This window comes from Trichechus manatus, unplaced genomic scaffold, assembly GCF_000243295.1.
Source record: "Trichechus manatus latirostris isolate Lorelei unplaced genomic scaffold, TriManLat1.0 scaffold00080, whole genome shotgun sequence".
Taxonomy (NCBI): Eukaryota; Metazoa; Chordata; class Mammalia; order Sirenia; family Trichechidae; genus Trichechus; species Trichechus manatus.
In genome coordinates, this window is record NW_004444016.1 from 5137558 (window position 1) to 5151087 (window position 13530).

General features: G+C 37.5%; 1 protein-coding gene across 1 annotated transcript in view; it reads right to left on the reverse strand.

Annotated features, from left to right (window-relative positions):
• The window catches only part of NME5 (NME/NM23 family member 5), a 36683-nt gene that overhangs the window by 14019 nt on the left and 9134 nt on the right, over positions 1–13530 (reverse strand). Inside the window, exons 3-4 of the mRNA XM_004381032.3 lie at positions 8739–8944; positions 8009–8109 (exon numbers count right to left, since the gene is read on the reverse strand). Of these exons, the coding sequence (XP_004381089.1) occupies positions 8009–8109; positions 8739–8944 (307 nt within the window). The remainder of the gene's footprint in view (positions 1–8008; positions 8110–8738; positions 8945–13530) is intronic.

Consider the following 13530-nt stretch of genomic DNA (forward strand, 5'->3'; position numbering starts at 1 on the left):
TCATACAATATTTGTCCTTTTGTGATTGACTTATTTCACTCAGCATAATGTCCTCCAGTTTCATCCATGTTATGAGATGGTTCACAGATTCACTGTTGTCCATTTCACTTTTTAAAGCTTTTTTATGACACTTACAATTTTATAAAGTGCATTGTATATTTTTATAGACTTAAAATATGGCATCTTGAGAGCAGAGACATTTTTTTATCATCTTTGCATTTGTAACACATAGTAGGTAACTCAATAAATTTGTTGAATGAATGGAATATAGCAAAACTTTGAATTAGCCATTCCTATTAAAAGAGAGGAGTCCCTCACCGAACAGCAGCCAAGCATACCTTCTTTTCCAATGCACATGGAACATACTCCAGAATACACCACATATTAGGCCACAAAGCAAGTCTTAACAGAATCCAAAGCATCAAAATACTACAAAGCATCTTTCCTGACCATAAAGCCATAAAAGTAGAAATCGACAACAGAAAACACAAGGAAAGAAATCAAATACATGGAAACTGAACAAAACCTTGCTCAAAAACTATTGGGTTACAGAAGAAATTAAGGATGGAATAAAGAAATTCACAGAATCAAATGAAAATGAAAACGCATCGTACCAGAACCTTTGGGACGCAGCAAAAGCAGTGCTCAGAGGCCAATTTATAGCAATAAATGCACACATCCAAAAAGAAGAAATGGCCAAAATTAAAACATTCACCCTACAAATCGAACATATAGAAAGAGAGCAGAAAAAGAAGCCCTTAGTCACCAGAAGAAAGGAAATAATAAGAATCAGAGCAGAATTAAATGAAATAGAGAAGAGAAAAACAATGGAAAGAGTTAACAAGACCAAAAGCTGGTTCTTTGAAAAGATCAACAAAATTGATAAACCACTGGACAAACTAACAAAAGAAAAACAGGAGAGAAAGCGAATAACCTGAATAAGAAATGAGATGGGTGATACCACAACAGACTCAACTGAAATTAAAAGAATCATAACAGAATACTATGAAAAACTGTATTCTTAACAAATTTGAAAACCTAGAGGAAATGGACAAATTTCTAGAAATTCACCACCTACCTAAACTAACACAAACAGAGGTAGAACTAAATAAACCTATAACAAAAGAAGAGATTGAAAAGGTAATTAAAAAAACTCCCAACAAAGCTGATGGCTTTACTGGAGAATTCTACCAAACTTTCAGAGAAGAGTTAAAGGTTTTTCAGAGCATAGAAAAGGCTAGAATACTCCCAAACTAATTCTATGAAGCCAGCATAACCCTGATACCAAAACCAGGTAAAGAGACCATAAAAAAAGAAACTTACACACCAATATCCCTCATGAACATAGATGCGAAAATCCTCAACAAAATTCTAGCCTATAGAATTCAACAACATATCAAAAAAATAACTCACCATGACCAAGTGGTATTTATACCAGGTATGCAGGTATGGTTCAACATTAGAAAAACAATAAATGTAATCTATCACATAAATAAAAGAACCACATGATCTTATCAATTGATGCACAAAAGGCATTTGACAAAGTCCAACACTCATTCATGATAAAAACTCACAGCAAAATAGGAATAGAAGTGAAATTCCTCAACATAATAAAGGGAATTTATACAAAACAGCTAACATCATCCTAAATGGAGATAGTCTGAAAGCATTCCCCTTGAGAACGGGAACCAGACAAGGATGGCCTTTATCACCAACTCTTATTCAACATTGTGCTGGAGGTCCTAGCCAGAGCAATTACGCTACAAAAAGAAATAAAGGGCATCCAATTCATCGGTAAGGAAGAAGTAAAAGTATCTCTATTTGCAGATGATATGATCTTATACACAGAAAACCCCAAAGAATCCACAAGAAAACTATTGGAATTAATAGAAGATTTCAGCAAAAGTATCAGGATACAAGATAAACATACGAAAATCAGTTGGATTCCTCTACACCAACAAAGAGAACCCTGAAGAGGAAATCACCACATCAATACCATTTACAATAGCCCCCAAGAAGATAATATATTTAGGAATAAATCTGACCAGAGATGTAAAAGACCTATGCAAAGAAAACTACAAGACACTACCGCAAGAAACCAAAAGAGACCTAGAGAAGCGGAAAAACATACCTTGCTCATGGATAGGAAGACTCAACATTGTGAAAATGTCAATTCTACCCAAAGTGATCTACAGATACAACGAAATCCCGATCCAAATTCCAAAGGCATTTTTTAATCAGATGGAGGAACAAATCACCAACTTCATATGGAAATGGAAGGGGCCCCGGATAAGTAAAGCATTACTGAAGAACAAAGTGGGAGGCCTCACACTACCTGATCTTAGAACCTCTTATACCACCACAGTATTCAAAACAGCTTGGTACTGGTATAACAACAGATACATAGACCAATGGAACAGAATTGAGAGTCCAGACATAACTTCATCCACCTATGAGCAGGTGATATTTGACAAAGGCCCAGAGTCCATTAATTGGGGGAAAAAAACAGTCTCTTTAACAAATGGTGCTGGTGTAACTGGATATACATCTGCAAAAATATGAAACAAGACCCATACCTCACACCATGCACAAAAACTAACTGTAAATGGATCAAAGACTTAAATATAAAATCGAAAACGATGAAGATCATGGAAGAAAAAATAGGGACAATACTAGGAGCCCTAATACATGGCATAAACAGAATACAAAACATTACTAACAATGCACAAACACCAGAAGAGAAACTAAATAACTGGGAGGTCCTAAAAATCAAACACTTATGCTCATCAAAAGACTTCACCAAAAGAGTCGAAAGATAATCTATAGACTGGCAAAAAAATTTTGGCTATGACATATCCGATCAGGGTCTAATCTCTAAAATCTACAAGGTACTGCAAAATTTCAACAACAGAAAGACAAACAACCCAATTGAAAAATGGGCAAAGGATGTGAACAGGCAATTCACCAAAGAAGACATTCAGGTGGCTAACAGACACATGAGGAAATGCTCACGATCATTAGCCATTAGAGAAATGCAAATCAAAATTACAATGAGATACCATCTCACCCTAACAAGGCTAGCATTAATCCAAAAAACGCAAAATAATAAATGCTGGAGAGGTTGTGGACAGACTGGAACACTTACACACTGCTGGTGGGAATGTAAAATGGTACAACTGCTTTGGAAATCAATTTGGTACTTCCTTAAAAAGCTATAAATAGAATTACCATATGATCCAGAAATCCCACTCCTTGGAATATATCCTAGAGAAAAAAGAGCCATCACATGAATAGATATATGCACACCCATGTTCACTGCCCCACTGTTCACAATAGCAAAAAGATGGAAACAACCCAAGTGCCCATCAACAGACAAATGGATAAACAAATTACGGTATATTCACATAGTGGAATACTATGCAACGATAAAGAACAACAATGAATCCGTGAAACATCTCATAACATGGATGAATCTGGAAGGTATTATGCTGCGTGAAATTAGGCAGTCGCAAAAGGACAAATATTGTATGAGACCACTATTATAAGAACTCAAGAAAAGGTTTAAACACAGAAGAAAACATTCTTTGATGGTTACAAGTGTGGGGAGGGAGAGAGAGGGAAATTCGCTAACTAGATAGTAGACAAGAATTATCTTAGGTGAAGGGAAGGACAACACACAATACAGGGGAAGTCAGCACCACTGGACTAAAGCAAAAGCTAAGAAGTTTCCTGAACACAACCACACACTTCGAGGGACAGAGTAGCAGGGGCCAGGGTCTGGGGATCATGGTTTCAGGGGACATCTAAGTCAACAGGCATAACAAAGTTATTAAGACAATGTTCTGCATTCCACTTTGGTGAGCAGCGTGTGGGGTCTTAACAGCTAGCACACAGCCATCTAAGATGCATCAATTGGTCCCAACCTACCTGGAACAAAGGAAAATAAAGAACACCAAAGACAGAAGGAAAATATTAGCCCGAGAGACAAAACGGCCACATAAACCAGAGATTCCATCAGCCTGAAACCAGAAGAACTAGATGGTGCCCAGCTACCACCAATGACCTCCCTGCCAGGGAACACAACAGAAAGTCCCTGACGGAGCAGGAGAAAAGTGAGAGGCAGAACTCAAATTCTAGTAAGAAGACCAGACTTAATGGTCTGACTGAGACTGGAGGAACTCCAGAAGACATGGCCCTGGACTCTCTGTTAACCCAGAACTAAAACCATTCCCAAAGGCAACTCTTCAGACAAAGAATAGACTGGACTATGGGACATAAAATGATACTTGTGAAGAATGTGCTTCCTAGCTCAAGTAGATACATGAGACTAAATGGGCAGCTCCTGTCCGGAGGCGAGATGAGAAGGCAGAAAGGGATAGGAGCTGGTTGAATGGACACGGAAATCCAGGGTGGAAAGGAGGAGTGTGCTGTCACATTATAGGGATAGCAATTAGGGTCACGTAACAATGTGTGTATACATTTTGTATGAGTAACTTCAGCTGTTTTAAAGCACAATTTAAAAAAAAGATAGAGAGGAGTCCCTGGATGGCACAACAGCAAAAAGGTTGGTGGTTTGAACCTACCAAGGTGCCTCAGAAGACAGGCCTGGTGATCGGCTTCTGAAAGGTGAAAGCCTTGAAAACCCTATTGAGCAGTTCTACTCTACACACATGGGGTTGCCATGAATCGGAACTGATTCTAGGGCAACTAACAACAACATTAAAAGAGAAAGGGGGAGAGTCTCAGGGGACAACTTAGTCAACTTGGCATAACATAGCTCACAAAGACAATGTTCTACATCTGAGTTTGGTGAGTAGCATCTGGGGTCTTAAAAGCTTGTGAGCAGCCATCTAAAATACAACTATTGGTCTCTACTTGTATGGAGCAAAAGAGAATGATGGAAATCAAAGGCTCAAAGAAGAAACCAATCCACAAGACTAACAGCCTACACGAACCATAACCTCTTCAAACCTGAGACCAGAGGAACTAGCCAGTGCCCCAGTACAAATACCAACCATTCAGACCAGGGACATGATAAAAGGTCCCATATAGAACGGGAGTAAAATGTAGAAAAACACTTGAATTCTTTAAAAAGGCCAGACCTACTGGACCGATAGAGACTAGAGGAACACCTGAGAGACTATCCCTAAGATAACCTTTGAACATTGAATTGAAGCTATTTCTGCAGGTCACCTTTCAATCAATTAATAGATTGGCTTATAAAATAAACAGCATCACCCATGAGTAATGTGCTCCCTTAAACGATTAACTATATGAGACCAAACAGTAACATTTATCCAAAAGTAAAGGCGAGAAGGCAAGGCAGGCAGGGAAGCTAGATCAATGGAAACAGAACAAACAGAATGGAAAGAATGAGAATGCTGACACATTGTAAAAACTGTAACCAATAGCACGGAACAATCTGTATAAAAATTGTGAAAGTGGAACCTAATTTGCTATGTAACCTTTTACCTAAAACACAATAAATATTATTAAAAGAGAGAGAGAAGGAAAAGGGAGAGAACTACCCTTGCAAGAGTTAGGAACATGTCTTTGAATCTTTATAACTTGCCTTAGTGGCTCATCATATAGAGTTTTTCACAGTTATTGATCACTTGCTAAGAAGCTCACACCACAAACTCTCTGAGATCATGCTCCAGAGAACTTCACATTCTCATAGCGAAAGATCTACAGTGTGGTGGGTAACTAAGAGTTTATATTTATCCCACAACTTGTTGCTTCACAAATATCTAAACTCAGGTCTACAGGCCAATCAATGGGAAAAAAACAAAGGCAATCTAAAATAACAGCTAAGGAATATAAACCTACGAGTAAGAAGAGCTTCCAAATATACCTTTTACTTAAGATAATTCACTAGTAGGACTAAACCTACAGTGCTACCACATTAGAAAGACATCTCATATTGAAATGTGCTTCAAAATAATATGGGAGCAGGAGAAGAAGGAGCTCGGGGAGAGAGGTATATAGATGAAACAAGAGTGACCACAATTGCTAAGGTTGGGTAATGGGTTAATTAGAGGTTTGTTTTATTATTCTGTTTACTTCTATGAATGCTTCAAATTTTCCACAAAAAAATTATAAAGAAAAAGATATTGTAATGAAATGGATATGTGACAACTTACATCTGATCGGTAAGACTAAAATACATAGGTGGGAAAATCCTTTTATGTACAAATATCTATAAAACAGTAGTTTTGGGGTTGTTTGTTTAAGAATCAGGGACTTTTAAAATCTCTAAGACAGGGTTTTTTTTTTTTTTTAAATTTTAATGAATCTTCAGTAGAAAATACTGAGGAACAGCTCTAAATGACTTAAGAGAAAAACAATATGCATCCCCCCAAAAAAGCAAAGCTGCCCAATGCTTTACATTTTTTTCTTTATAATGAAAATCACCAAATTTTCTTTCAGCTCTAAAAATATTGAAGACAAACAAGAAACTTTAGCTGGCTATTGCTGTTCCTCTTTAAGTCTTTTTTTTTTTTTTATACTTTACATGAAGGTTTACAGAACAAACTAGCTTCTCATTAAACAGTTAGTACACATATTGTTTATGACATTGGTTAACAACCCCACAACATGTCAACACTCTACCTTCTTGATCTTGGGTTCCCTATTACCAGCTTTCGTGTCCCCTCCTGCGTTCTAGTCCTTGCCCCTGGGCTGGTGTGCCTCTTTAGTCTCATTTTGTTTTATGGGGCTGTCTAATCTTTGGATGAAGGGTGAACCTCAAGAGTGACTTCATTACTGAGCTAAAAGTACGTCCGGGGGTCATACTCTCGGGGTTTCTCCAGTCTCTGTTGGGCCAGTAAGTCTGGTCTTTTTTTCTGAGTTAGAATTTTGTTGTACATTTTTCTTCAGCTCTGTCCAGGACCTTCTATTGTGATCCCTGTCACAGCAGTCAGTGGTGGTAGCCGGGCACCATCTAGTTGTACTGGACTCAGTATGGTGGAGACTGTGGTAGTCGTGGTTCATTAGTCCTTTGGACTAATCTTTTCCTTGTGTCTTTGGTTTACTTCATTCTCCCTTGCTGCAGATGGGGTGGGACCAGTGGAGTATCTTAGATGGCCGATCACAAGCTTTTAAGACCCCAGACGCTACTCAGCAAAGTAGGATGTAGAACATTTTCTTTATAAACTATGTTATGCCAATTGAGCTAGATGTTCCCTGAGACCATGGTCCCCACAGCCCTCAGCCTGGCAATTCGGTCCCTCAGGGAGTTTGGATGTATCTATGGAGCTTCCATGTCTTTAAGTCTACTTCTGAAAGAAGGTTTATCACTTCCATAACAGGATGCAAACAATAAAAGGATCTGAGAATTATTAATTTCACAACTGCATGAGACTTTGTTAGACAAACAAGAAATTGTTAGAGAAAATAGTAAATCAATCATGATTTTCCTTTTTTTAAAATTTTATTGTAGTTTAGATGAAGGTTTACAGAACAAGTAGTTTCTCATTAAACAGTACACATATTTTTTTATGACATTGGTTAACAATCCCATGACATGTCAACACTCTCCTTTCTCGACCTTGGGTTCCCTATTTACCAGCTTTCCCGTCCCCTCCTGCCTTCTAGTCCTTGTCCCTGGGCTGTTGTGCCCCATTAGTCTCGTTTTGTTTTATGGGGTTGTCTAATCTTTGGCTGAAGGGTGAACCTTGGGATCAATCACAATTTTCAAGACAGATTTTTAAGGAGTAACACAGGAGGAGAAGAGAAACGTAGACCCTAAATAAGTCCAGTCCAAGAGAAGAGAAAGGAAAAAAAGTAAACTCTTCTCAGGATATTTCTTAGAGGGCACAACTTGGTTCTAAGGGAAATGTTGAGTTCTTTATTCTTTACTTCAAGTTTTTAAGTAACTACGACTTGAATCTGATAAAATGTATTGGAGAAAAATCCTGTTATCTCCCTTCCCACCTACATCCCCCAAATAAAAGAAAAAGCAAATAATAAGCAGATGGAATTGACAAATTATTCATATGTAACTCACCTTCAGGAAACATGAATCGAATTTCTCTCTCTGCTGTAGCAAAGTCATTACTCCCATGAAGTGCATTCCTTAGATCATCTGTGCCATAAATTGCTCTTAGACTAAAAGCAAGTTAGAGATGATGATCATTCAATCTGATGTCCTTTCCTCATTTTTTACATATGTATTCTATTTAGGAATTTTACCAAAGCATTGTCACTTCTTACATATGGAGGCTTTAATCTATTTTGAATTTCAGCTTAAATCTATCTCGATGAGAGTCAAATGTATTTAAACAGCAGGAGAGATACACTGGGAAACTAGGAGTTCTCTGGGTGAAAAAGAGGCATTGTTTTAGGAGAAGTGAAAAAGCAATGGCTATTCAAAAGTGCAAGAATTCAGTTACCTTCCAGACATTAATGATAATGCTAAAATTTTGTATTTCTGGTCCAATATTACCAATATTCTTCTAAAATATCATACCAATTTTCCCATGAAAAACCCTACTTTGGGACAGGATGAGAGAAGAATAAGGCTAATTAATCATAAATCAGACATCTCCTGAGGTCTTTTGTGATATTTGGATTAAGACATAGATTTAAATGGTTAAAATCTAAAATGAACCCCCCCCTTAAAAAAAAAACTAATTTAGAAAAACTTCCATAAGAAAGGAAATTCCTATTACAATAAAATCAGAATTTTTTTTTCATTTTCACATATAGATTGCGTATTTTTCCCCTAGGAAAATTACCTGTCTGGATGTGTTTCCTTAGCTATTAAGCTATTACTTGGTCCCAAAAGTTCTTTCCAGTAAGAGATGGCTTTATGTCTAGCTAATATCATGGCAACAAGTGGTCCAGAACTCATGTAAGCTGTTAAATTGGGAAAAAACATTTTCCCATACTGTTCCACATAAAAGTTACTACAGTGTTCCGGGCTGAGGTGAAGTTTTCTTCTCTATAAGAGAAACAAAAGAGTCAAAGCATTTAAAATGACAGTTTAGTAATACCTCATTTAGTCATTAATAACTTGAAATTAGTACCAATCTGATTACAAATTCAAGGTTTATCTTTGTATTATGGAGAAAGGGAATGATAAGAAAATTAAATGTATTCTCTAAATAAGATTATAAGAGGAATTATTCAACTTACTTAAGAAAAACTATTCCAGTTCAGTAGCCACCCTCAGCATATGGTTTGCTAATGACAAATTCTTATCTCCTTCTTAAAATAATACTTCAATTATCAATATTTTGTTAATGTATACTTTGTATACATTAAAATAGCAAAATTGGGCTTCAGAATTTTTCAAATTTATATTTTCCCTATCCATTGTGAAATTTTCCAACACTATTTCAAGATCTGGTCTCATAGGGTACTTACAAATAACATGCCGTGTAACAATGCAATAAAAAAGTTTTTCACTTAAACATGAAAGCTGTGTGTTCTTTTTTTCTGGTTCTGTCATAAATATGTCTATTCACCGTGACCTTGAGAAAAATTAGTTGGTGTTGTGTTTCTCAATTTAAAAGATAATGAAACATTTATTTTTGACAAATAAATGTTATTTTCTTTACAAATGAGACTATAAAAATGAATCATTAAATTTAAAAAATCATGACAGCTGAGTCAATCACTCTTCCAGTTTCAAAATATCATGCTTTCCTCAGAAGCAGCTGTTTTTTGAGTATTTTAAAAAATGATCTATACTCCTGTTTTCCAATTCCAGTAAATGTGGACCAGGAGGGAAAACATAACAAAAATATAACAGAGGGATTCAAAGTAGACATTAAGGAAGAACTTCTTGCTGGAGTAAGGATGGGGAGATATTGGAATAAGTTGCTAGGCTTAGGCTAAAAATCTCCATGATTAAGGCAGAAATTTATCTTTCTAAAACAAGTTAGATTTTCCTGAGAGTACGATGCAAATTTTAACAAGTGATCTACCTCTTGAAGCGTCTTCCAGACCTACCACGTTTCCTCAGGTTTTAGAAACTTGGTAAAATTGCTTGCTTTGCACTGATGGGTCTAAACTGCCCAGACCAAGAAGCTTGGGAAGATGCGTTCCTAGGTGGCTCAGCACTGCTAGGAACAGGCTCTGACAGACAAGCATAACACTTTCAACAGTCAAAGGACCAACTACTATGAAAAAAGTGCTGACATGCGTTCTCATACCGAAATTCACATAGTCAAGAAATAGGAGAAATTTAAGGAATTATAGCAGGATCTTCGATTCTATTATTTAAATGAAGACATGGCAGTACTTATGATTCTTATATATATTGATGGGTTTTTCCCTCTGGTGGGTTTAAAAATAAAATCTCATCTGTGGCAATGCAATGTCTTATCTGCCACATGCCCCTTACTATAAGCAGGGAAAGTTACCTTAGCAGGTGTGCTAGCTAATGCAGCATGATTTTAAAAAATTAATAATTTACCTTTAACTAAAGTTGATACTGAATCAGTGATTCCATTGGTTGCTTTAAACTTATCATCAGGTAAAATTTTTTGGAAGTAGGTTGTTCACAAAGAGAAGCGATGATAACTACTACTAGGAGGTGCAGTGGTTAAGAGCTCAGCTGTTAACCAAAAGAGGCTGGCAGTTCGAATCCACCAGCTGCTCCTTGGAAATCCTAAGGGGGCAATTCTACTCTGCTCTATAGGGTCACCAGAGTCAGAATCGACAGCAACAGGTTTGGCTTGGGTTATCAGGAATTTAGCCCTTAGTTTGTAACAGAGGAAAGACTGCCACCTATTGAAAGGATACATCATTTTTCAAGAAGTTTTTCCTAGATGGGACAAGAAAGCCTCAAGTTCAGTGGGTTCCCAACTACTACGAAGTCTATTTTAAAAGCATACAATACACCCTCGACTTGTGGTTTGAAATTCATTGCTTACTAGGGAAACTGTTAGTATTTATACTAATCTATAACATTAACTACTTAATAACAGTTTGTCACTAATTATTTTTAAAATGTAGACTTGTCTTTTTTTAAAAAACTTAAAGGATCACATTTATCTTATTTATATACTTTGTTTTTTTCTATGATTCAAAAAATTAATGGGAAATATTCTTGTTGTTGCCCTGGTGGCGCAGTGGTTAAGCATTAGGCCGCTAACCGAAAGGTCAGCAGTTCGAACCCATCAGCCACTCCTTGGGAGAAAGATGTGGCAGTCTGCTTCCATAAAGATTACAGCCTTGGAAACTGCATGGGGCAGTTCTATTCTGTCCTATAGGGTCGCTACGAGTCGGAATCCACTCAATGGTAGTGGGGTTTTTTTGATACTTCTTGTTGTTAGCTACCACTGAGTCAGACCCTGACTCGTGATCCCACGCACAATGGCGTGAAACACTGCCCAGTCCTGAGCCATTCCCATGATCAGTTGTGGATCAGATCGTTGTGATCTGTGTTAGTTATCTAGTGCTGCTGTAACAGAAATACCACAAATGGATGGTTTTAACAAAGAGAAATTTACTCTCTCACAGTCTAGGAGGCTAGAAGTCTGAATTTAAGCTGCCAGCTCCAGGGGAAGGCTTTTTCTCACTGTCGGCTCTAGGGGAAGGTCCTTGTCATCAATCTTCCCCTGGTCTAGGAGCTTCTCCGTGCAAGAACCCTGGGTCCAAAGGACGAGCTCTGCTCCCGGAGCTGCTGCTTTCTTGGTGGTATGAGGTCCCCAACTCTCTGCTTGCTTCCTTTTATCTCCTGTGAGATAAAGTTTCTCCAGGAAGACTCCCTTTACATTGGATCAGGGATGTGACCTGAGTAAGGGTGTTACATCCCACCTTAATCCTCTTTAACATAATATAATCTTGCCTCATTAACCACAGGTAGAGATTAGGATTTACAACACATAGGAAAATTACATCAATCACAAAATGGAGGACAACCACACAATACTGGGAATCACGGCTTAACCAAGTTGACACGTATTTTGGGGGGACACAATTCAATCCATTACATGATCTATAGGGTTTTCATTGGCTGATTTTCAGAAGCAGATTGCCAGGCCTTTCTTACTAGTCTATCTTAGTCTGGAAGCTCCACTGAAACCTTTTCGGTATCATAGCAACGCACAAGCTCCCACTGCACGTGAGGTACACTGGCGAGAAATCAAACCTGGGTCTCCCGCACGAAAGGGGAGAACTTTACCACTGAACCACCAATGATGGGGTTCAAAAAAATCAAAACAATATAAAAAGGTATATACTAAAAAATATCTCATTCTAATCCACCCGGTTTTTCTCTAACCTCAATAGGCAACTTTTTTTTTTTTTTAATCTCCCAGTGTTTCGTTTTGTAAATATTGGCTGACAAGAATAAATATTACTCTCCCTCTTTCTTTCACAAAAGGTTGCCACACACTATTCTGCACCTTGCTTTTTTCCATAACAACACACAGAGAGGTTCCTTGTTCTTTTTACATTGAGTTGTGTAATATTCAATTTGGTGGATTCACCAGGGTTTATTTAACCAATCTCCTACTGCTGGATTGTTCTGAAACTTTTGCTAGTAAATAAACAAAAAAATCTAACCAGTTTCAATTCATGGCAACCCCATGTGTGTGAGAGTAGGACTGTACTAAATAAACAACACTGCAAAAATAACCTGTATGTATGTCATTTCACGTTAATACAAGAGTTTCTATAGGAGGGATTCCCAAGAGTAGGACTACTGAGTTAAAGGCTAAATGTATCTGTAATCTTGGTAGATAACTGCCAAATTCTCTTCAAGAGGGGTTGTGCCACTTAGTCTTCTCAGTGTAGTTTTAATTTACTTTTTCCTACTTAGAGATTGAGCATCTTTTTATACATTTAAGAAGCCCTGGTGGCGCAACAGTTAAGCACTCAGTTGCCAGCCGAAAGGTTTGTGGTTTGAACCCACCCAGCAGCTCCGTGAAAGACCTGGCGATTTGCCTCCGTAAAGATCACAGCTTAGAAAATCCTATGGGGCAGTTCTACTCTGTCACATTGGGTTGCTATGAGTCAAAATCAACTTCATGACATCTAACAAGAACCATTTGGTTTTCTTTTTCTGTGATCATCCATGTGCTCTAACCATTTTTCTACTGAACTGTTATCTTTTCTAGGAACTCATTATACATTAGGGAGAGCAGTCCTTTGTGATATGAGTTGCATATCTTTTCTCCAAGTTTGTCATTTTGTGTCTTGACCTTGCTTATGGGGTTTATTTGGCCATGCAGAAGTTTTTAAATTTTATATAGTCTTATCAAGCTTTGCTTTTATGGCTCTGAGACTTTAAGTCATAGTAAAAAAGGCTGTCCCACTCCAAAGATAAAAAGAAATCCATCTTTTCTTCTAAACTTTATATGGTTTAAGTTCTAAATATTTAAATCTCAGATCCATTTGGAGTTTATCCTGGTACATAATATGTGAATTCCACTTAAAAAAAAAAATGCCTATCGGAGTTCCGGCAAGATGGCGCTCTAGGCAGAAACACCACGCCGTCCCTCCACAACAAAGATCCGAAAAACTAAGCCAAACAGAGAATCAACAATCCTGAAACCCTAGAACATCAAATGAAGA